The sequence below is a fragment of the Vigna radiata genome, chromosome 10 (assembly GCF_000741045.1).
Source record: "Vigna radiata var. radiata cultivar VC1973A chromosome 10, Vradiata_ver6, whole genome shotgun sequence".
NCBI lineage: Eukaryota > Viridiplantae > Streptophyta > Magnoliopsida > Fabales > Fabaceae > Vigna > Vigna radiata.
In genome coordinates, this window is record NC_028360.1 from 6742562 (window position 1) to 6769078 (window position 26517).

General features: G+C 31.7%; 2 protein-coding genes across 2 annotated transcripts; both read right to left on the reverse strand.

Annotated features, from left to right (window-relative positions):
* Nucleotides 1-223: 223 nt before the first annotated feature.
* Nucleotides 224-1545, reverse strand: LOC106775447 (probable long-chain-alcohol O-fatty-acyltransferase 1). Its single transcript, XM_014662572.2, has one exon. It carries the CDS (start codon nt 1400-1402, stop codon nt 371-373), a length of 1032 nt encoding a protein of 343 aa, XP_014518058.1. The 5' UTR covers nt 1403-1545; the 3' UTR covers nt 224-370.
* A 1681-nt stretch (nt 1546-3226) lies between these two features.
* On the reverse strand, nt 3227-19020 carry LOC106775877 (protein ENHANCED DOWNY MILDEW 2). Its single transcript, XM_014663110.2, has 19 exons — nt 18812-19020; nt 17654-18109; nt 17476-17572; nt 15304-15363; nt 15023-15168; nt 14738-14834; nt 14532-14630; nt 11956-12209; nt 11772-11864; nt 11154-11684; nt 10826-10973; nt 10647-10748; nt 10321-10413; nt 8030-8071; nt 6387-6497; nt 5086-5157; nt 4856-4974; nt 4646-4709; nt 3227-4523 (listed from the first exon to the last, which is right to left on the reverse strand). The coding sequence occupies exons 2-19, from the start codon at nt 18067-18069 to the stop codon at nt 3480-3482; spliced, it is 3588 nt and encodes a 1195-aa protein (XP_014518596.1). The 5' UTR covers nt 18070-18109; nt 18812-19020; the 3' UTR covers nt 3227-3479.
* Between the last annotated feature and the right edge of the window lie 7497 nt (nt 19021-26517).

Consider the following 26517-nt stretch of genomic DNA (forward strand, 5'->3'; position numbering starts at 1 on the left):
GTGCAAAACGTAACGGCCCTGTTTTGGAAGCAACAGCCCATCTTGAATAATTGTCTGCAGCAGAAGCAAAAAGTAGGACGAACCTTTTATTTGATATACAAATGGAATGAAAATAATAATTCATGGCAATAACACTTTCAAAAAGAAAATTTAAAAAAATAAAAATAAAAAACCTCAACAATGTATCAGTCGCAATAAAATGAGAAAAATTTTAGAAGACATCAAATTTAATCCATCGATTTTTATTACATTAATCTTCCGTAATTGTGTAAATTATTTGGTTGTGAACACCCTTTACAAATAGACATAAACCTCAAAATATTAGCTTCATCACGAATCCTTTGATTCACAAATGCTAACAAAATCATTCTCAGAACAATGAAAAAGTTAACAAATGCAACGGTAGCTTCGACTTAACAAAATTCACCAATGTTGCACACTCCTCGATGGCCTTTTTATCCACACCATTCCTCAACAATTGAGGAAAAAACAACCACCTCCCGGTTGCCGCCAAGAACGCCAACACAAGCGCCGTCGACACCACTCCATGCAACCGCCACCCACGGCGGAGCATCACCTTTTTCACCGCCACCTCCGCCGCCGTGCACACCCCATGGAGCACAAAAAAGCAGGTAACTTCCCACGTGGGAGGCGCGCGTGTGAGATAATAATATATTAACTCATGCATGAGTCCAGACACAAGGAAAGTAGCCAGCACAGCAGTGGAGACGGAGCAAGAGGGACCCAGAAAACGTAAAGATATACGGTATACGGGGTGGAATACGGAGGGACGTAGAATACCTGTAACCATTAGGTTCCACCTACGACCCCAAAAGTCTTGAAGGGAAGTTGAAAGATAAGGTTCGTCGAATTGAGGTTGTAAGTTAAACCCTAGAAGCGTTTGAACCGGGATAGCAGTGAGGGCTAACACAAGTTCTATGCCAAGGTACATGTGACAGCAATAAAGGAGTAAGATGAAATGGGGATGGAGATTTTGGGTGTAGTTGTAAGCATGGATGATGAAGGGAAAGATAAGCACTTTTAGGAGAAAAAGCCATTTGGGTTTGGTTTTGGAGATGTTGTTGTTGTTGAGGCTGATGGGAAGGGAAGCTAAGGAGATGAAATGGAGAATGTTTGGGGGTGATTGAGCAAGAGGGCCTTGGTTGAAAGAGAAAAGGAGGAGTTTGAAAGTGGCAAGCCAAACAAGGAAGAAGGTGGTGGGGCCACCAAGGTGGAAGGAATAGAGGTTCAAAGGAAGGATGAGGAAGAGATAGAGAATTGGAAGGATGGAGATAAGTCTGAATAATCCTTTTGGTATTGTACAAGATATGTAATAACAGTAGCAGAGACACGAGATGGTTGTGAGCCACACCTTCATGAACATCACAATTTCATCATCCATTCTTTTTGATTGTTTTTCTTCCTTCAATCTAGGTGGTCGAATGTTTCTGAAATGTCACGGGAAATTAGGATTTGATTTGAGGATCTCAAACAAGCAAAAGGGAATTACAAGGCTATTTTTTATTGTTTTATATTTTTTCTCTTCTTTCCTATTACCATACACTTTTTTAATTATAATTACCTTATATTTAATTTTTTTTATCCTATTTTGTTTCTCTTCTTTTTCTTCATTACGTCTATTGATTGCTACCAAATTCTTTGTCGGAAGAATTTATTACGCTATCGTTATTTCATTTTTCACTTTTTTTTTTTAAATGGGAAAGGTAGAGGGTTATGCATTGGGATGAAGAAAAGATAATGGATATAATAAATGATATTTAAGAAATGAAAACTTGCCTACTCTGGATTGGACTGGAAAGCGGTTGTATTTAACTTGTTCATAGATTATGGATGAGGATGAGTATAGCGAGCTAAAGGAAATTGAATGGAGTAATTTATGAAACAGAGTTAAATTCTGAATATTTTCTGTTTCGTCATCAAACGAAAGTGAATATGCCTACCATTCCCTCCTAATAAAATTACACATGCGAGAGAGAAACAGGAAATGACTGCTAACAAGAATGGAAAAAAAGGAAATAACCGCAAAAAGATAAAGGAAATAGTCACAACCACGACATTTAAAATCTATTTCAGAAGTGCAGTCCCACTTTACCTCTTAATTCTATGTCTTTTTCTGGAGCATGTCAAAGGTTACAGTTTAGTATAATAAGACAACCTGTTTTCTTGAAAAAAAAAGGAAAAAATAGCAACAGATACGATAAGACAACCTCCTGGTCTTGTATCAGCTATCAGACTCGTGGAGTGTCGGTGAGTCAGGACTAAAGAAATTATTAACGTTGTGTAAGTGACTAAGTGCGAGTAAAGGATGACAAAAGCAATATTATATTATAATATTACCTTGCTTTTGCAGATTACACTCGGTGCAAATAACTAAACTACAAAGTGAATAGATCTTATTATATGCTAAAGTTTATCATACATTTGTTCCAAACTAAACTAATCAAAAGGTAAAGCAAAAGTTATGTCAGATGTGCTGTTTCATTCGAATCACCTCTTTTCATTTTTTTCATTTCATTTGCTAAATGCACGAGTATTAGATCGTGAGATTCAAGCAATCAAGCTATGAGAAAGATTTTTAAACGAAATCTTGATTCAAATAGTACTGTTTGAACGATTCTAACTATAATGTTTTTTTTATCTTTGAAGAATAGTATCACATTCGGAAATGAGTAATTTTGATTAAAAATTTATAAGTAATATTTTACTTTTATAAATTAAACGGCATATCATTTAAATAAAAGAAAAATATATTCTAGATATCATTTATAAATTACTTGTTATTTAATTAGTCTTCCTAGTAATGATAGTTTTTTAATCAATGATAGTTTATTTAAAAAAAACTGCTTGGAATCTCGCTTCCAAATATTTTAAACGGATACTGCAAACACATATAATTTATATAATTAAAATTCATATTCATAATAAATGTCTTTAAACATATAAAATATATTTCAAATTTACAATAAACAATTTAACTTGTTCAATGAAATAGTGTTTAACTAACTATAAATTCGCTTAAAAACTATTAAAATGAGAAAATAGTGTGCAATGAGCTTCTAGAAGAAAGGAGAGGTATTAAATGTCTAGTTGAAAAGCAAGGAGGGCCTTATGTTGCTCTTCAAACTATGAAGAAAAGAAAATGTAGAACAGTAACAAATGTGAGTGGCTGATAATCTAAATTTTGAACTCTGATTTACAATGCAGGTTAGGTAAGTGGCACATCATATCTACCCACTCCAAGGTCATGTATGTACACAGATGATTACTCAATTCCACTGACCATAAGGAATCAGAAATCACCAACAAAAAAAAAAAACTAGACGTTGTTTCGGAAGGAATTAGACTGAAGATTAGATTAGCTGAGAGCATACAACCCAAAAAAGCTGATTTCTGCAGAATGGCATACAGCATTTTGACGCAAAATTAAAGGGAGGAAAATAAACAATGGAATTTCAAAGCTACTGGTTGAACCGGTCTGCTGAATTCTGGCGTGAATTGAGATGGTGAGAACCGCCTCCAAAACCTGGCATCCGATTCCCATATCCAGGTTGGGGCACACTACGTCCAACTATAGGAGGAGGCTCAGACCCCAGAGGATTCATCCTTACATGGTTTAATTCGTCCAGACGAGGTGCATATCGCTGCATGGCTGGTGCATTCATGGCATAAGGAGACTCATATGATGAGCCATGGGCTGGATAACTTAATCCCTCATGGTAGCTATAAGCAGGATCGTGAACAGATGATAGATAATTAGCAGTCACATTATTAGGATTCTGAAGCCCGTATTGGCGAATATGTTGCCTTGTCCCTAGTTCCCTAAGGTTGCTCTCATCCTCCCTGACATAGGGTCTATATCCGGTGTCTCTCATAAGGCTGTCATGGCGTCCATCTACGCCTGTAATCCCAGAATCATAAAGGGGATTGGAAACACTTGGCCAATATTCGGTCCCGCTATAGGCTCCTCTAATCCCCCCGGTATGTGAGGAAGAGGTAGGCTCCAAATTCCTATAACCTTTATCAACAACCTCAAAATCTGGAGCTGGCATGTCATGTTTAGGCTGAAAACGTTCACTTGAGGATCTCATATCAATTGGATTGACTGGTGAGGTCACACCTAGTCCTCTTTCATCATTTTCCTCACGGCGTTTCCTCTTCCGTGTGGTATTCTCAGCATCGCTCACCCTATATTCCTGTCTCTCTTGACTCCCTCGATCAACACTTCCATGTGGTGAGTATCCCACCTGACCTTCATTGATAGGTGCATCAATTGAATTCAAGATGTCATCACCTTGCTTGATATTCACAACAGAATTATCTTCCTTAGTATGACTGGAAGGTGACACGTCACGCTGGCTGATCAGGTGATCATGCTCCCGAGCTATGGCCTTGTGCTTGCTTGTCCAATCAGGACGACTCCAAAGGTACAGTGGGGGTGGCTTTACATTCCACTGCTCTATTTGCCTGTCATTAGCATCAACTGATCCAGGTAGATAAAACGACTGAAGACAAACAAGGACAAGAACAGGGAAAAAAATAAAGGCAGCAGTTAGAACAAGAACGAGCATGTATCAATCAAATTCAAATCTAAATTACCACAATACATTATCAATAGGTGTTTTACCTTGCCCGATAGAAACCTATCATCCTCCCAGACAAGATCATACGGACGCCGTTTCTCATCTAGCCTACATATAATAAGTAACAAAACATGAAAAGGCAGGACAAGAAAATGAACTGTCTGTCTCCTCCAACCAAGGAAGCAACATCGACAAGAATGTGACGGGAAAGTTTAATTCTCTATTCTTGAAAGAAAAAAAAAAAATTACGTTACCTCTGTGTCTCTGATGGTACAATGAGAATCATGAGCTTCGGTCTGAACTCAAGAGCTTTGTCTATAAACTTGTTAGCCAATGCTGCCTTTAGTCCAAAGGGGGGATTTAAGCCCATGATCTGTTCCAGATGCGGAAGATAAAAATAATGAAAGAAATAAGAGAATTAGCCACGTGGACATGCTATGCGTATACATGTCTCAACCGTTAAAAATGAGTGTGTTATTCCTACCAACTTTGACCCTGTAGGCAACTCCTTTGTTTGTACAGTCATCCAATCTCGCATCTCAAAATTAAAATCATTCTGTAAACAAAACAAAATCCTGGTAAACAGGTAGGGAAAAATAATATAATAGCCATAGACTACTCTAATAAATCCTGTATTGTTTTCTTTCATTCATCAAAATTAGCCGAAATCATAGTATAAGAACCATTACTGCTCATATCATTCAATAAACCTTAACCCTGTTGTTCACTTCACAACAATTTATAGACATGTTTTGTACAGCCTACCCATTATTACAAGATATCAATTAGGCTCCAAAGCTAGAGAAAGGCACAAAAAACCTTTAAACCTCAAATGAGATAATACCTCAACAAACCGTAATTCAGTCTTCAAAAACAGCTAAACAGCAATACACAGAGAGAGAGAGAGAGAGAGAGAGAGAGAGAGAGAGATTTCAATAGCAATTAAATATTCCTGAAGAATAAGTGACAAGTTACTAATAACTATTGTACGCCACACACTTTAACTTCAATCATATGCATTTATTGTTTAGAACAATTTGGAAAAATCTGGCTAGACATGAAAAATCAAGAACAAGGAAATTTCACAAAAACTCCGAAATATGACACTCAAAAGATACATTATGACATGTTATGCTTCTGCTCATATTAAGTACATCAAAATCTTCCCAGGAATGGACTCATTAACCAGCTTTATATGCAATAATGGGTCATTCCCCATCTTGCCACTCGATGAGAAAATGGTCATTATCAATGTTAATAAAACCCAAAAAAAAAAAAAAAATAAAAAGAAACCAAATTCGTATATAGTTGCACACAATAATATGAAAATAAAAGCGTATGTCAATACAGACACTTAAGAACTATAATCCTATTTCACCAAATCAGTAGAGTTAGTCAGAGCCGGAGTATTCTAATACCATCGGTCAGTAACATAAAATACAAAGTAGACAATTGATAAACTAAAATAATACAACTGGATGAATGTTGAAAACCTCTGCCCACGAGTCAAAGATGTTCACACAGCAACAGCAGTTAACTTTTTCAGGCTAGGTGGGATAGCGTACATAGATGAAACAACTCCAAAATAACCTATTGTAAATCATGTCTACAGACAAATTATTGTCCTCAAATTCTTTCTCAATGTTCAATAATATTTTTTTCTCTCAATATTAAAAAATAAATAAATCTGTTAGATTAAAATCAACATTGCAGTGGCAATGAGAAAAAAATTGAATTAAAGCGTTTAGAGTAATAAGTTATAACAACTTGTAGAAGTGTAATCACCTTCGTTGGAAGTAGATCAAAGTTTTTGTATGAGCATCGCTTTCCAGTCTCTTCAAGCTTTTTCTTCATAAGAATGCTGAAGTCATTAGCACCACAACAGAAGTCCACAATCTGATCACAATGTAACTATCCTCAGTTAGGTAAAGTATTATTGAAGTTAGTAGATGTTTAACAATAATACCATCCACCACCACCAGACGATAAAGTCACAATTCCACAAGGAAAATCTGGTCTTTTGCTATATACAATGACAAAAAACATTCATGTGAACCTATAACTATTGTAACTGTTTAAAACAAAAATAAAAAGTGAAAACAAGCATTTAAGTATCTTCCAAAAAATTCCAAATTAGCAAGAAATTAGAATGGAAATTAGGAAATGGTATTTGCATATGTATACTATTAAGTCACGCAAACATAGAATTGTAAAAACTTGCATCCATCACTTCCTACCAATTATTTAGCAAAATGAAATAAAAGAATTAAATAATAAGTACCTAATGTCAGACCCATATAATATGGGCGTGACGCAGCTACCGTCAAAAATACTACACTAGGACAAACAAACAGAAAGATGGTATTTTAATGACAAAGCAGAATAATATTAAAATTTACAATAAATAAAACGCTAAAAAGTTAATCATATATTAATTAAAGCTATATCACATTTTACTTGGTTCACTATAGATTTGTTGATACAAACATATTGACCATTAATTCAAGTAAAAAATATATATATCAGATTAACTAAATATTTTTATTTGATACAGAGCAATACTAGATAAGCCCATTATAAAATTTATCATAGGTTACAGGTTTCTGCTATTAAATTAAGCCTCAAATTTTCAAACATCTTAATAAAAAACTTTTTATTTCAGTTTCTAAAATATCTTGATTAGAATATATCTCTATTTAAGTTTGACTAGAAAAATAAAACTTTTGAAAGTGCATCTAAATTAGTATTTTGCATCTTTTTTCAAAATTTTGATAGAAAGAGATCAGAAAATCTTAATAAGGGTCCAATAGTTAAAAACTGATGATCCAAACAGCAACGTTAATAATTATGGTCCAATTCGAAACATAGTTTGTCTTATCTTGAAATTAAAACTCTACAGTAAAAAAAGGTATGGTATTGTTTTTAGCGAGGGTTGTTTGTAAGAAAAGGGTCATCTCTATTTTCTGACCCACTACCAGCAACTGCAACCAAGAGATTGGAACAAAGCACAAAAGCTATAAATCTCAGCGAAGCACAATTTGCCAGCTCCGGAAACCATCTTCGACAATTTTGACCGCAAAAAGTACTGCTTTAGCTTGACAACCCTTGGAGGTGTGTGCTGTGCTCCAGGATAATTAACTACTATGTCAGATCAGTTCTATGCTTTGAGAAAACATTATAGTAAATTTCACGCCTGCACAAGCCTTTTCAATCTAATCACTATAAAATCTTACAACTAATGGCAAAAAATTGTGCAAACAACAATAAAAACAAAACCATATCCCACTAAGTGACAGCTATATGGATCACATGATGCCATTTTGCAGCAACAGTTAAAAGGCAAGTTTCAAAAATATTACTTAGCATAACAAAAAACCTGTGTAAATGCAGAAAATAAATTAAGTACTTCTATATCAATCAGCACTTACTGTATCACCATTCTGAACATACCAATGCAGTTTATCAACAATCTGCAAATGTAAAATTATTATTTAAGCAATGATTAACGAATGTAATTATGCCAAAAAAGAAATTCATTACAACAAACAAATGTGATGAGCATAATCACTCTGCAAATAGCCTTCCAAATTTTCAGTGACCAAACTCAAGAATGGCTACAACGTCAACAAGTGTAATACTACTCAACTAGTGATCCATTTCAAAAGTTTGACCACTTCTTGTGCTGTTACAATGAAGTTTAAGTGATAATTGGGTTTTGAACGTGTGCTTTCATAAATATTTTAAACCTCCAAAAATCCTCGCAGTAGATAGCTTATGCATACAGTCCATTTTGTACCAATGTCCAAGAGTCCTAACTCAAGTAATATGACAATATCCTCACCTCAATCTATCGATGTCACATAATGTATTTTCGCAAACTCTTTCACTCACTGTAAAGCCATCTAAACAGTTATAGTTGAAAACAAAAGTTCATCCCTAGCCGTCAAATCATTCATGGGTTCTAAATTGAGCTTTAGCTTTTGCTTCAAGTGCACAGTAACAAGTCTAAAACTGGTATTCTTACCCGATGTTGTAAAAATCAAGATTTTAGATAGGATCAGATGCGAATTCAAAAATTCTAAATTGTAGAAAACAATATGAATCATAAGTTCCTACTAAAAAAACTAAAATTATACTTTGAGATAAACAAATGCATAGAAAAATAAAGGGTTAAATAAGTTTCTGGTTTGGTAGCTTCAAAATATTTTCAGTGACTTTTATACTCAACACTTAATAAATATGCTAATTTGGTTAACTTTAATACTCTTTAATCAGTACTAACTCAGGAATTTGGTATTTAACATGTAATAATTTTAGTAAGATATTTGCAATTACGCTAACATGTGACATCAAGATTGGTATGTCAATATAGTTAATTCAAAAGTAACAGAACTATCATGACCAAATTAACATATTTATTAAATGTTAGATATCAAAAAAACTGAAAATATTTTGGACATATCAAAAACTTATTTAATTATGCTATAGCTTCCAATCAAACAATTCTGGGATTGAACTCCAAGATTCCACTACAATTTCAGAACCAAACAGTTGCAATTGACTTGAAATGCAGTAGAAAAATAGCAAGCTTGTGCAATGTCACTTCTAAACTCATGACATTAGCGTGGCCCTTACCAACCTCGTCTAACACTTTATGGGAAAGTGATGTGAACAGTTCACCTTTACTTCAAGTCCCAAACACAGGCTTTTAAGTGGACCATGTAGACTTTTAAATGAAATCATTCTTTAACGATAGATTTAAGGTGGTATTGAAATGTTTGGTATATATAAATGGCCCATACCACCCTGACTCCACCCGTGCTTTCCTCAAGCCCCTCCATAAGACCATATATGTAATTATTTATCATATCACCATTCAAGACATTAAACCCAACTAATAAGACCAAAAACCAGCAGATGTGGTTGAACTAAAATTGTAAGCTACCATTATAGATGTTTCTTTGTTAAGCTACTTACCACATTTAAGACACAATCATAACCAAATTCACAAGCATCAAATTATCATTAATCTGTTTTACCTAAATATGGCATCAGCTTAACTAATTCCACTATTTTGTTATATCAGCCTCACCTAGAAATCTGTAACACATCAAAGTCTGTCCTTAACAGCTAGATCTGTTATACTCTCTAAAGAAAAAGAAGGATGATAAACCAAGCTTTTATGTCATTAAAATGCAGCAACACATTAAGACGTTTAAAAAGATACAATATAGATTTTAGGGGTTAAATAAGCTTTTTGTTTCTCCAAAAATTGACCCTTATTGAGATTGGTACCTCAACTTTTTCAATGTTTATGATACTCAACATTTAATAAATAAGCTAATTTGGTCTAAGACTAACTTTATTACACTTTAATAGGTGTTGACATGTAATCATCCAAGTAAAATATTGATAGATGTACTATCACGTGACACTGTCAAAATTAACATGTCAACACTGTTAATCCAAAAGTAACTATCAAGAACAAATTAGCAAATTTACTAAATGCTGTGTATCAAAAATACTGAAAAAAATTGGATGTACCAATTTCAATACAGGGCAGTTCTGAAAGAACCAAAAACTTATTTGACCTTCTATACATACCCACACACACACACACATATATATAGTTAAATAAGTAAAGGAATCTAACAGAATAAATAAAATAATAATAATAATAATAATAATAATAATAATAGAAAAAGTATTGTAAGAATACCCCTTCCAGCTTTTCAATTTGTGTAAAATGGCGGCCAAACGATGTGTACCGATTACCATATAGAACAGGTGCAAGATATACTTTCAGCTTATCCTACAGAATAATCATTTAATATAGCATTGTCAACTGAACGGAATCATTTATGCTAGTGTATTATAAATGAAAAGAAAAAGTTCAGTAAACAATTTATACATAAGATATGGAACAAGACATGGCTAGCGCATGTTAAGACTAAAAAAACAATGAAAGAATATCATACGATAAGACATACTAAAGAGGAATAAATAATCCCTAGAATTTTGTTTGAAAAAAAAATAGCAGAGTACCTTCCACTTAAATATTTGGTTAAGAACATCAGGACCACAAACAGCTGCAGCATCCCGAACATTGTGCCCACCCTCTAGCATCCTTAGAGCTGTTCGAACAGCCTGAATATGAAAGACAGAATAAATAAGCTCCAAACAAACTGTGAAACAAACACAACTACATATGGTAAGATATATACCTCAACTGAGCCTTCCAATTTCCCCAACGTAATGGTTTTCTCCACAACATTTTTCAATGAGTGGGTATGAGTACTAACAAAATTGTGCTCTTTTACAACATCCTCCAAAGTAACTGATGAAGTAGCTTCTTTAAACATAGCTACCAATCTACATCACAAGAAATCATATCAACAAATATCATCATAATTAACCACAAAAATGGCTTCCGAGTTTCAAATTATAATCCAATAGAATTAATATAATGGAAAACACAATAAAAAAAAGGGAACAAGGTAAAAGAAAATGAAGAAAAATAACCATTTCAGAAGTCAGATAAAAAATATTCACCTCCTCTCTGCATCTTCATCTAATGAGGGTAATGCACTACTCAGCTTTTTAGTAGGCTTAACATGCCGGGAATTATTAGCTACACTATTAACCTTATTACCAGAATTAATTTGCTCAGAACTATTATTCCAATAGGCAAATAACTTTGCACCCAATGAGGACTTATTTTCTGCACCCTCAGACTTTCTGGTTTCCTTTGGGACTAATGGCCTCTTACTTTCATTCAAACCCCTTCTTGATGCCTCATTTGTTTTCTTCCTTGAGATATTTGATCCAGAAATCTTTTCAGACTTCTTGTCAACCACTTTTCCAGAAGACATTTTACCAGGCAGTTTATTAGAAAATTTCAAAGCAGCCTTTTTGCCAATTAAACTTTCAGAGACAATGCTGTTCTTGTCCAATATAACCCTCTCTTTGTTTGCAGGCTTTTCATTGTCCTCATCATTAACTTCTTGAACCGAAGCTTTTACATTGGGAAACTTTATATGATCCCTTACAGGAGTCCCATATTCATCATCAATCTCATGTTTTCTGTTTCAGAAGAACAGAAAAAGATATTACAAGACGTTTACAAGTAAAAACTGGAGAACGATAGCACCAGTACATTGTAACACTTACAAACAATATATAAGAATGCGATTGTTGGGTAGAAGGTCTTCCCAAGCCCTTGTTACAATATCTTCATCCTCTATGTCATCAAATGCAATCTTCCTGATATAAGCAACAACTTAAGAATCAGCCTTCCATACATTATAATCATTAAAGAAGTACTAGCAACACAGGAAAAAACAAATGAAATAACCTTGGCAAGCATTTGCGATGGTAGGACTTGGGGCAACGCCTACAAACAGCAAAGTGAAAATCATGTTCATTTTTGTCTTCCATTCCTTTACAGACACAACAGTAATGAGTAGGACAAGTAAAAGCTCCTCCTTCAGCAATATTTCTCTCAAGTTCCTTCGGATCTGGAGCCTCCTCAACTACCCGGTGAAGTAACTTTGCAACACATTGTGGATGATAAAAGAAACCACAGGTTGCAGACGCACATTTGAAGACCTAAAGGAGAAAATCCAAATGACTTTTAGTCCCATACAAAACAAAGAAGATCTAGGAAAACCCTCCTATTTAAAAAAGTGATTGTTAGTAGTGGTGCATCATAGCATGTTCAGTGCGCTTTAAGGGTACTTATGTCTTCAGAACTCTCTGTATTGTAAAATGTACTAAATTATACTGAGGCCAGTTTAGTGCATATAGAACTTTACCTATTGGCCATAGCATGCTCATTGGGAGGATTTGTATAGCATAAGTGAAAGAAATCAGCGGCAATCTTTTAGAGAATCCCAAGCACAAAATTGACACCCAGCCCACCCAGATATACAGTATGTAAAGAACATAAACAATGCAGTACACAAGTAAATAACATAACCATGTTTTTTTAAAATAATTTGTAAACCTTATATAGTCTAATTCTATCCTATAAAGTCAGCTTATGAGGTTGGGGTTGCCCCCCCATTTCTATACTCTTTCGAGACTCTATTTCTAGTCAATGTAGGACACAGATTTTTCCCAATGCTCCCTTACATCCTCCACTAACAGGTTCGGTGCATGGAAAATGACAGGTGACACTTTTCAATGGACATTAAGATAAACTCTAATACTATCTCAGAATTTGGACTGGGACATTGGTTACCTTAGCTGCTCCACACATACACTCGAGTCTTATTGAGTGTCTCATATTATGCCACTGGCTTATCTAGCAGCAGGAGGTACATTTCATCTTCAGAATCATCTTTCAGACTCAATCTGATTAAAAGCTAAAATCATTATCCAAGTCCCAACCCAAATTCTATAATGGTACTACAATCTATCCTTGATCCATCAAAAAGGATCACCTACCATATTTATCTATGCCAACTATAGCCAACACCTCCATGTTAATGAACACGTACTAGCTTCTTTTAAAAGAATAATCATTTTTTTTATTTTTTGAAAAGTCAGTTTAAATATAACAAAATAGTTAAAATCATGCCTCTTGCTTTTTTTAGGCTCCTTATCATAAAAAATAAAATAAAAAAAAAAAAAAACCTACTGAATTGGTTTGAGAAGGTGAATATACCTTTATGAAAAGATATAACTTTATCTTCTTATTTTGAGATTTTTATGAAGAGACCAATTTTGTTCAATTTATGATGCCTCTTTATATTCATTTGAGGGTCATCATCATAAATAGGACTGATATTGAACTGAACCTACTCTCAAATTCCAAACTCAACCCAACAATTGACTTGCTGAACTTGATTCATGAACCAAATAGGCTGAAGTTGAGTAAAAAATTGAGCTCGTTAAATAAGCAAGCCAAACTGAATAATGTATAGTTCGACTCAAATGGTTCACTAACCAGCACAAAAGATGTATTAAATAATACATGTATACTACTATATTTATGACTGATTTCAAAATTAATTATACTTTTTATATGACTACTATATTTATATGACTAATATAAAACTTAAGTCGAGCTTCAAGCCTAATCAATTTGTATCAACTCAACCTTGGTTCAACACAACTCAAATCCAAACCTAGTCATAACAAAAACGTGAATATACAAGAAAATTCAAACATTGATTATCATTTAGACCTTTCGTTAGATTGTTCTTACTTCATGTTATTTGAGTTTCCCTCTCTCTCTCTCTCTCTCAAATCCTACATATATTAGGAAATGTATCTAGTTAGAGAGTAATCTTTTCATGTGACAACGAGGAGAATAAATTTTAAGTAGTTATATAACATTAAAACTTAATCATCCATGTAGATTTACTCTTCCCATTCTAACATAGAAATGTCACTCTCACTGTATATGACCGCTATGTGTGTATTCATGTGTACCACATGTCTGGTGCCATAGTCCGTGCTTCATAGCATGAAAATGCACTTAGGCATCCTAATGATATTCAGTTTCCAAAAGCTACCACAAACCCCATCATCAAAATCTTACATTAGAAGTGGGAGCAAATATGCCAAAAGCTATTTCTCCTAGAAACAGAACTGACAAAAAGTATGTGTATATATAACTTGAGATTGAAACTGTAAAATAATTCTTAGAGAGCTTGAAAGATCTCTCTATCATTCTATATAAGAAAGTTTTGATACAAAGTACATGATAAATAGAGTAATCCTATACACAATATAATGATGATAAATAGGATAAGCCTAAACAGAATATATTGATGATAAATAGGGTAACCCTAGATAAATATTCTAACAATATATATCAGAAAAATAACCAAGGATTGTATGGCACTTCGTACAATCATGAAAAAAATATATAACAATGAAATAATCAACAATGTAAGCGAATTGTGTTTCACGTAGTGATACCTCAGCACCAGAAAATTTATCAGAGCAGCCTAGAGTACCACATGCAAAGCACTGATGTTGATTATATTCACAATTCTTACAGTAGAAGTTCTGGATATCCTGCAAAATTTTGTCACAAGTAATCAGATTTCAACCAGCACACAATGAAAAAGTTAAATGAAAAAGAAAAGTTGAATAAATATAAGGAGAATATAAAATTTACATACATCAACTTGCTTCTGGCTAAAACCAAGAGAGGCACAAGCAGATTCTTCACCATCCTCCTCATTAGCATGAAATGACCTCATGCACTTTCCATCACAACTGCATTTATCATTTAATAACTTCAAAATTAAAAAAAATAAAAAAATAAAAAAAATAAAAAAAAAAAATCATTGAGGCAAGTAAACATATACAATATGTAGAAACTATGTAAAAGAACCTAAATACTACGTAGAATAAAGAAATCACACTAGATTAAAATAACACGCACAGAAAGAGAAAAAACATACCACAAAAGTTCACCACCATTGTCACAAATCGCACAAACAGAATCAAACAACCCATCCTCCCCATCTGAATCTTCATCAATTTCATCAATCAAATCATTGTCAGTATCATCAGTTATAAATCCAGGTCGTGCTAAATCTTTAATTTCCTGAAATCAATGAAATAATATTGATAATATAGCAAAATATATGGCATAAATAGAAGCAAGTAGCAGAAGACCATATTTCAGAAAAAAAAAAAAAAAAAATAGCTTCAAAGAAGGAAAACTAAATATCTAACAAACCTCATCAGAAAGTTTCTTAATCTTCAGCCTATGTTTATCTTCCCGAACCATGAGGAAAAGCTGTATAAATCAAATAATTGTCACTGAAGTGAAACACAGATGTTTATAAGAAAACAGGAGAATAAATCAATATTATTTTTAGAAAATAATATATTTAAGGATTAATCCAAAAGGGCAAGCCAAAGGATAACTAAATCCTTATCTTTATCCATATAACAAAACCAAGGACAAAGCTGATCTAGCATACTAAAGGAAAAGCTAATTTTATCAGCACACAGTAAATGCATCATCAATAATTAAATACAATTTATGAAGGATCGCATATTAAGAATATGAAAAAGAATATTAAATTACTAAAACAGCACGAAAACAAGGAAAGATTTATAAAATAATCAGAGCTGAAGAAACTACCGCTGCACTATGGTACACAGTATGATAAATCAGTATTGAGATCATACATCAGAATATTGCATGAAAACCACTACATAAACTCCATGTTCTTGACCTAAAATCTTAAAAAACCATCTATTATATCAAATAACAAGAAAAATCAAGTATTTCAAATTCAATTTAAACGAAATCATGAGTCATTCCAGTGTAAGCTATATGTATAGGTAAGAGTATTGTATCTAATATGATTAATAATGGATAACACAATTTTCTAAAATTATCATAGAGATAAACCAAAGCAAATTAATAAAATATTTTAGAGTAGACTTGTAGAGAAAAAATTACTATCTAATTTATAGTACTTCCTATAGTCATAATTCTAAATTAACAAACTATAGTGATTGAAACAATAAGCATAAATGAATCTCATAAACTCAGATTCAACAAAGATGTAATCCAAATCAGAGTATATTGGGCCTTTAAGCCAAGTTTATAAGCAGAGAGTTAAAAAGAAGGAAGATGTGCTGAGAGAACAAATTGACTAAGCATAGAGAAGAAAAACCAGAAGGTGTGAACGCATAACAGAATGTCCACATTTCCTTTCATATACTACTCATAGGTACTCAGATTTTATTAACACTATAAAGAACTCCAAGACAGGTTCTTGGATGATCTTCGTATGAAAACCAGACGGCTTGGTCTGTATCTAGTGACTGGTACACACACAAATCCCAGGTCTTTCGACAGAACCTGTCTCTCCCTTCCTTTCACTTACAATTTTCTCCAAAAGAACTCCAAAACTGCCTGCTCACCTCCTAATAAGACTATTTATAATAGTCTGTACAGTTATGTAATTCCAACTATACTAACTACCTTCTTTTTTCCTTCTTTTGTAAACTATATCAAACCTATCAACTACCTGCTTCTGTCAGAGTTAAAAAGGTTTCCATATATATCTTCTGTTTTGTCATAAAAAAAAAAAAAAAAGTGACTATTATCTTTGAAAAAGAAGTTCCTCACTAAGCATTCCCTCCTAAGGTTTTTCTAAATGGTTATTCATCCTAAAATTACACATGTGAGAGAGAAACAGGTAAATAACTGCTAACATGAATGGAAGAAGAGAAATACCCCGCAAATAAAATAACAATTCATTAGAGAAGTGTTTTTTCAAGCAAAGGGAGGGTGAAAGTGCAACCTAAAATTTTAATTGTGGTGCTCAGATGTGTGGAAAGAGAAGCAAAGAATTTGCAGTTGAAGGGAAGCAGGGAGAGAACGTTGCAATCTACTAACTTTTTATTCATTCATTCTTTCCACAAACAGGGTAAAGTTGAAAATCAGAGAGATTAAGAAGCATATTTAAATTTCTTAACTCCATCAATTAACAGCCTCACCCTTGACAGATGCCACAAGCACAACATTTAAAATCTACTTCAAATATGCAATCCCACTTTACCTCTAATCCTAAATCTTTTCTGGAACATGTGAAAGCTTACAATTTATTATAGTAAGACAACCTGTTTTCTTAAACAAAAAAAGAAAACAAAAATAGCAACACCAACAGATCAATAAGACAACCTCCTGGTCTTGCATCAGCTATCAGACCCATGTTTAATGTAAAATATAAATTTCGCATTATGAAAAAAAAAAAAAATCTACCAGTATATTTTTAAACCATATTTGAATCAATAACCCCCAAAGGATGTTTCAGAAGTGAAAAATAGATCAAATGCTAATTACCAAGTTCACCACCACAACATATTTGTTTAAGACTTGAATACAAACCTTGGACTTTGCTAAGCCAGCATCTCTTTTGGCAGCTTCACCCATTAAAGTCATATGATTTAATATATCATTTTGCGAAGGCATAACCTCATAAGATCTGCACACAATTTTTAAAATGTAACAATATGAAATTCCACAACAGTTAGGATAGAAAGAACTCCAGAACTCTGAAAATTACCTAAACTCCTTATTCTTACTCAAGCTATCCCACGCGGACTTGGCAGATGAGTCAGGATTCCTCTTCACATAACCCATGAAGTGAATGGTGATCAAAATAGATCTTATGGTTTCCTCATAGCTCTTCCTAGGCTTTTCAAGTTTAATCCATCTCCCATCCTTTGACAACACCGATATCTCAGGCCTCACATAGGAAAGATCAAACCTCCACGCAACAACTTGCATGAAAATCTTCTGCAGCCCATTATCTGCAAAACCACGCAAAAACACCTGTACTTTCTTGCTAACTGGACTCTCTGACTCACTCCACACAATTGGTAACACGGAAAAACACACCGGCACATCTTTGTCATCTTCAAAATAGTAATTTGCCACAGATAGTGGCTGAGACTCTCCCTCATCATCTGAAGATGCCATGTCCTTTCTTTTTCACCCTCAAACCCTAACTACTCAACACCTAACACCAAAAACACACACACAAAAATTATGTATAAAAAAATACAACAATGAGTAACACCAAAATTTTAAAAAACAGTCAGAAACAACTAAGTTCTTTGGAGTGTCTGCATCCTCAATTGTGGTTGCAATGGTCACACTTTGGTCAACAACATCAAAATAGCACATGCACAGCAAAACTGTGACTGCAAAAGCAATTATGGTTCAAAACCTTGACAACACTTTTTGGAGTGTCTACAACCGCAATTATGGCAGCATCAATCGCATTCTTTCAACAAAATCATATAATTCAAAAAAAAAAAAAGGCCACGTCTGTAGCTTAAAACAATTATAACACACTTTGGAATGTCCACAACCGCAATCGTGCTTGCATCCGTCGCATTAGCAATATCAAAGAATGAAAGAAAAGCGGCAATATAAAACACTCATACCACTTAACAACATAGTAAACTAACGAGTAACTGAAAAGGCTGAATGTGAAGTCACGAAAATTCAATTGCACAATCCACGTGTAATAATAAAGAGGGACAGTAAGAAAGGAATCAAACTTAACGATTACGACAGAGCATTGAAGGAAAACCGTGAGAAACTAAGGGATACATAAGAGATGACAGCGAACTTGTATCCCTGCTACGGTGCCAGTTTGCGAGGGATTTAAAACACGAATAAATTGAAGAACGAAAGGAAGAAACTTCACGCGTACCTTTCGCGATGACGGAACGCAGCGTTGCGAGGGTTTAGGGATTCAGGTTTTAAGTACGAATGCGGGGGAAGAGAAGAGAAGAAAAGAGAAAGGAAGATGGTTGATTCTTGCTTAAACTCTTTCCCAAGATTCTGAAACAGAAACAGATATGGAAGCCTGGGAGTGAGGTGTAATTTTTTTTTAAAGCTTTATTACTATGGATCATAGATTACTGTTTAAGTTTCATAGCATCAGATACCTTATAGTTTGTATTAACTTTTATTAAAAATTAAATAATTAAAAAACAATCCTGTATACTTTTATAGTACAATTTAAAAATGTGCATTAAGTCAAATTTAATATATATATATATATATATATATATATATATATATATTATATATATATATATATATATGAAAAATAATAAATATTTTTTAGATTAATATAGTATTTTATAAATGTGATTTATTTAAAAATAATAAAATAGAAATGTGGACAACGTTAATGGACTGATTTTGTTGAGCTGTTACGAATTGTTGTATGACTTTTGTATCATTAAACTAACAATAGATTATTTTAATATTAAAATATTTTAGTATGATAAAAGGATTTATAAATAAATTTCATTACTCAAAAATACATTTCTAAAAATCTCCTTTAATAGTTTTTTTACTTTTTTTTTTAGGATATTTCATTCTTTATTTCTCTCTTTTAATATATAATACATTATATCACGATGAGTTCTTCAAATTTAACATTTTCTTCGATTGAGTAAGTTAGTTTTTTTGTTTTTTTCTTTAAATCAATTTGTTCTTTCTTTACATGTGGTTTTCGTCGTTTGCACGTGTCTCGTGAGTCATTAATATGAATCTTTGATGATTAGTGATCATAATAGTATTGATTGATTTTATACTGTTTCCATGTGTAAATAGAGTATTTTGTGGAGTTAAAGGAATATTGGTGAGTTAGGAGATTGTCTGTAATTGTAGATTTTGTTATCTGAATTATGCAGAAAATTTTTAGTTGTTGAGCGAGTGGACCTTCAAGTATTACTTGATAGGTGAGTGAAGGCTTTTTTTTGAGTGAGACTAATAAGGTTTCTTACCTTTTAATTTTTTTTTTACAAAATTGGTAATTTTATTAGATATTTTGATAAGAGTTAGATGTCAGTATTATAATTCTATAAGTATGTAAATTGTTTAAGGAAGGTTTGCTTTAATCCAAGGTGGATTAGGCATTTGTTCCATAATGTATGTATTGATATACAAATTTAGTATTGAAGATTATCTTGATACTCTAATAATCATTTAAACTCATGTAAATAATGATGGATTATATGGTAAGAGTGGCAAGAAGTCCTAGTCTAGGGACTTTACCTTGGCCTAAGACGAGAAGGAACTACCCTTGTATGTGGTATGATGAAATCCACTAGTAATGAATTTATACAGCAATAGAGTTCACCACAAATGCAAAATTTTTCAGAGTTTGATATGAATGCATTTACCCGAATAATTGAGTCTTGTTTAGTTCTTATATGTAGCATGTTTATCTTTATGAATGAATTATATATGTTTTTAACTTGAGTTTTGCTATATGAAATCTTCTTTTCAAATTAACTTGCCATTTTCCTGTGTTTGTTTTCTTCTTTCATAATGATCAGTTTAATTTGTGTAAGCAGATGAAGAAACAAGAGTTTATTTGCCTCTAAGAGAGAGATAATGTTATTATCTAATTCTCATACTAGAATTTCTTTGTTTTGTATTATCCTTTTGAAAAATATTATATTTCTTGAATTCACTTTATATTTTCCCTTGGTTTGTATATGCACCTATTTTACTTTTAGTATATCTTAGGATGTGTCGCAACCGAAATCGCAATGGGACAACAAACCAAAAAAACAAAGAAAGTAATATTTTGGAGTCGTAGTTTATCCTGAAAAAATTATGGAAAATCCTAAAATAAAGACGTGGTATGTGAAAAATATATTTTGGATCTGGGGTCAATTACTCATAGTAAAGGTGTTGGCACCCTAAAACGTCCCTTCAAGGATAGTACCTTTCATTAAACTTTCAAATATATGTGTTAAAAATGTTTATTTTCCCCCAAAAAAAAACATGAAAATAATGGAGGAAAAACTATTTGAAAATGACTTTGAAAAACCTTTGGATTTTTTGAAAGTGCATATCTACTCACAATGGATAATTAAGGATCACATAGTTCTTAATAACTATTTGAAATTATTGATTTTTTTTTTCAATTTTTTAAACAGTTTTTATATTTTTGGTATTTTTGTTAATTATTTGAAAATAGGTGTCACGCAATGCGAGTGGCTGAAAAAATAGCAAAAAGTAAAAAGGATTTATTTTTATATTTTTCATATTTTTTGAATTATTTGAAAATAGACAACACGAGCAGTCATATAATGAAACTCAATTATTTAACGGCTTTATATACGATATTAAGTAGTATCAATAAAAGAACAACTTACTCTATAATTAGCATAATAGTCATAATAATATGATACCTTACCTAATATACCAAATATTCGATAAATATATAATATTAAGAAATATCATGACGTAATCAAACTAGCTATATTTAGTCACGTATACGATTAATATATGAATATTTGTACCAACAAATATATCTAAAAATACCTTTTAAGCAAGGAAAGTTGAATGAGTCTAGTTAAGTCGCATTACTTAGCTTATTTGTTAGGTCAGGTATGTACAAATGTGAAAGTGCAAAAATTCAACTAAATAAACCATATACTCTTTTAATAAATTGGATAATATCCTAATTTCAATCTCATTTTTCAATAACAAGCCAAGACTTTTGTTGTGACAAAATTCTCTAACAGTTGTAAACAAAGAAAAATCCATTCATAAAGAAGCAAAGTTGAAGGGCCACAAGAAGGAGAAAGAATTTTTGGAAAAAATAAATTTAATTTTTCCTAACTCTTAGTCAACCATTAAAACGTCAATAAAGAATTATTGAAGAATAAAAATAATTGATTCTTCATGAACCATGAACGAGGAAAATCAATTCTCCATAAATTAAAATGAACAAACCAGTTCTCTAATGTAGGACTACAAAACTATGTATTGCATGGGAATAACTTAGAGTGCTCAAAGCATTTTCGAGCTTGCATATCCATATATAGGTTAAATCATGTTATTTGTCTCTATATTTTTAGGAAAATCTCAAATCGGGTCTTTTTTATTATGGTATCAATTTGGCCCATATTTTGAGAAATTTAATGCAATCAAGTCCTTTTTGTTAGTAATGTGCTACGAACGTTAAAAATGTGTCACGTGTAAGTTTGTGATTTTTTTTATTTATAAAAAAAATAACATGTCAAGCTAATGTCATGTATCATGTTATAAGATCCGAAAAAACATGGGTATTGGAAATAAGTTAGTTTTGTTTTTCTTTTGTAATTAATGTTCTTGTGTGTACATATTTATTAAGACATAATTATTATGTTATTTTCTTTTATTATATTTATATTTTTGCTTAGGGGTAAAAAAGTCTTTTACATTTTATTAATTAGGTCCTGAAATTAAAATAAGGGATTGTAGAAAGAAAAAACGTGCAACTTAAAAATATAGATATTTAATAAAAAGATATTATATAAATCTTTTAAAAGATTTAGTTGTTATTATAAAAAAGTAGTTGAAAGAAAATGGGAGGTATAATCTTTGTGGGTTTAGAGATTAAAATAGATATTATTATTAGAAAAATCATTATTAGATATTTTAAAAGATATCTTGAGATATTGTTAATTAAAATATAGCTTGAGATATTATTAGATATTACTGTTAGATGATAATAAAATATAATGCATTACTTAGGAACTTATCATAATCAATTAGAATAAAAGTATTAAGATAGAATATATTATCTAAGGACTTATCAGAATTAATTAAGTTAAAGATAAATTTATTTTATCTTATTTATATATTTTATTTTTGTTAATTGTTATTACTCCTTATGGGATTTTATTATAAATATAGTACTTTAGGTATATTCTACACACAATTGTAACTATATTAGAGACCTCCTATATAAATTCTGACCATTAGGAAAATAAGAGAGAAACTTTGAAAGTGAGAGGAAAGGAGAGATAGTGAACGAGAGAGTGCAACTATATTGGAGAAGATCATTGGGCGTAGAGAAAGTCTTAGGACTGGTCAAGTATGGACAAGCTTATCTTTGTTTGCTTGTTTGTTGTATGTTATATATTCTTGATTACCTTGAAAGGTAATGTCATTTTGATGCATGTGTACATGATTATGGTTATGATTATTTATTGTTATTGTTGAGCAAGTGTTTCTGTATACATGATGATAGGGTTTATGATTGTGTTGGGTTTTCCCTGTGAAAGTATGTATGTTTTATTAGGTTATCCCATGATAATATGCATCGATGCAATGAAGGACAAATATATGTTGTTTGAGGGTTTTACCATATAAATATATGTTATAAAGAGTGGTATGATGATCATATGCAATATGTTGGGTTTGTTTGGGTTGTAATCAGTATAATGATGAGTTTTGGATGATTTAAGTGTTGCAATGTATGTAATAGGGTTTGTTCATAAGCGTATATGAGGCTTGAATGCATGCATGATGTTTTAGGTGTGTTCCCTCGTGAGTTAGAGCTAATGCATGTGTGCTTCGAATACTTGAATTATGTCCAATATGTGTTTCGATTCGACAATAATTGATTATCACTAACTATAATTGATTATTTGCGCATTGGTTTTGAGTTATGTTTCGGGAATAATCGATTATCTAGGATGATAATCGATTATCCTTTCATATGTGATGATTTTAGAAGTTTGATGTTATTTTATGTAAAATGTGAGTTTCTTGGGAATAATGGATCATCACTTATGATAATCGATTATCCTAGTACAATTTCGTTAAAAATAATAAATTTGATAGAGAATGGGTGTGGACCAAGCTTAAGGAGCTGTAGAACGTGATGATAATAAAAGAATGAGATTAATGGCTACGTTTAGGGTAAGGTTTGACTTTTGAATTGGTGGTGAAGCATGAGTGCAAGGTGGAATGCACAAGAGTGTGTGTGGTTAATGAGCATGAGGCATGAGAGATTAGTCTACTTATTGTACTTAGTAAATCCTAAGGCTATCTGCGGATAAGTGCTCCCTTTGGCATTGGTTATCGAAAAGAGAAGGATATTCCCTTTGGCTTGAAAAGGGGGTGACTCTCTTTAGCATTGGTTGCTGAAAAAATATTGATGTTTTCTTTGACAAATAATTGTAGAAAAGAAAATGGTGTTTGAGTGTTGAATCTTCTTTGGTGAAGGGATAAATGTTCTGCCTTGTGTGATAGGAGAATAGGTCCAAAGCCAAAAGAATGATGACTCGAGTATACCTGTAAGGAATGTGTTATTCATGACTGCGATAGTGATGATGGTGGTGTATATATGATGATGGTCATGGTATTGAAGATGGTTCAGGTTATGCTATGTTGATAATAGTGTTACTATAATGGTTATAGTAAATATTATAGTAAGTAGTTAACATATGTGCTAATGAGTGGATAGACCAAGTGTCTATGTGTGAGATGTTAGTGATGACATCAAGGGTTAAAGATCAAGGATCGATGATTGAAGTTAGAGGATCGAGTAATTCATTATGATTGAATTGTTTATGTTAGAGGATTATGAATCCTATTGTTATTACTATTATGTATGAGGTGTTTGATTGTTGTTGATATAATCAGTATGTTTATATCTTGTTATTATAATTGTTTTATTGGTAGCTTACCCCATTCATGTTTGTGTTCGTGTGTTTGTGAATGATATTATCGACGATGATCTATAATGTGTTATACGTGAGCAGATGATATTGAAGATGTTCCAAAGGCATGATAGATTTTTGAGATGACAAAAAAAATTTGGGTTTTTTTTAAAAAGTTCTTTTGGTATAGACTTTTGAAACAATGTAATTTAGTTGTTTCATTTTTTTAGTCATTTTAATTACTTTTGGAATAATGTAATTGGATAAAGCTTTTAGAACTTCTATGTTTTGGATAAATTATGGATGTTTAAAAGCTAAGGTTTTTGCAAAATATGTTTTTGCACTATAAATATTTGATTTTTTAAATAGGGTGTTACAATTGTCATTGCCACACTAGCTCTCATTCTCTTAGTTTTGATTTGATTTATGTATTTTTATTTTGTTTCGATTTAGTTCAATTTTTTTAAAATAATACTATTTCGTTACTCTCTAAATTAAAACAAAATTTAACTTTTGAATAAGTGTTATAAAAATATTTTTATTATTTGTATTTGTATTTTACATTTAACTTTATTTAAAATTGTTTTCAAATTTTAAATTTATTAGTTTTAAATTGTTATAAAATTTTACATTTGAATTTGTAAAATTATTATTTTTAAACCAACTTAAATATTTTGTATAGAAATTACTGAATTTAAAAATATACAATTACTTAAAAGAATAGGAACGTTGATAAGTTTATTTTATTTTATGAAATGAAATTGATAAACAAGTTTAATATATATGTCATTTGAAATTAATTTTAAGTTATTTTCTATTAACATTACTTTCTATTAATCACTTTCAAACAATTTTTAATATAATTCAATATAAAATATAAATATAAACAAACTTAATCTTATTAAAAATATTTAATAAAAATATTAACTTTAATACAAATATTTGTATATATATTATATAAAAATTAATTTTAGTTTTAATTTTGAGATGGATGGGATTGTTTAATTTTTAAAAAAGAATTGAAATTTAATTTATACAATAATAAAAATACAATACTAAATTGAGACTAAAACATGAACTAATATGTAACACATATTTAACATTGTAAGTATAATAGTAACAAAAAAGAATTGATTATATCTAATTTCCCAAAATAAAGACCAAATTGAGACACAAATAAAAAACCCATTTAAGATTTTTTCACAAAAAATGAGAATGAATGACATTATTTAACTCAAGTTATATTTAGTGATCAATCACAACTTCAACTCACAAATCCATAAAAAAAAACATACATCCCTTAAAAAAAACACACTAAGTTTTCTCTATTTTCTCTTCTCAATTAATGTTGTCAAAATAGGTTAGAACCCATGAGTCAACCTCATCCATCATATGTTCGGGTCAATTTTGAACCGGACTTACTAAAAACCCAACTCACCAACCCACTTAATTTTGTATTTGATACTTTGTTTTTGGATTCTATTTAGAGTTTTATAATGATTTTGAATTCTATTATGTATTTTTTTTTTATTTTGAACTGTTTTTAGATTTTAACATCATTTTTAGCTAAAATTTTGAATTTGGAAAAAAATTATTATTATTTTTAAATTAAAAAAATGTAATTAATGAACGAATTCGTTTTATTTACCAACTCATATTAAACTAGATTAGGTTTAAATTTTTTCGATTAACTAATAAATAAACTGAATTAAGTTGACTCACTGAGTAATCCACCACCATATCAAATCAAATAATCCATTTTTACAAAACTTATCTCAATCCTTCTTTCACTTTAAGTTGCTTTTTTTTTTCTTAACTTCGTCATTATTATGTTTCACTTCAGGTTAAACAAACTACACCAAGTCTCGAGTCTCTTACTAGGAAAAAAAATATATAGCCTTTTAGAGCTTACACGTTTAAATCACAAGTGAGTGAATATTAAATTTAATCTTAC

Bases quoted from the DNA above. Each gene is read 5' to 3' on its own strand.
- LOC106775447 (XM_014662572.2), bottom strand. From the start codon at position 1,402: ATGGATGATGAAATTGTGATGTTCATGAAGGTGTGGCTCACAACCATC.
- LOC106775877 (XM_014663110.2), bottom strand. From the start codon at position 18,069: ATGGCATCTTCAGATGATGAGGGAGAGTCTCAGCCACTATCTGTGGCA. The intron at 6,498-8,029 runs GTAAGTGCTGAT...CATTGTGATCAG, and splicing joins ATGTTCAGAATGGTGATACA to ATTGTGGACTTCTGTTGTGG. The intron at 4,710-4,855 runs GTAACGTAATTT...TATTATATGTAG, and splicing joins GTACCATCAGAGACACAGAG to GCTAGATGAGAAACGGCGTC.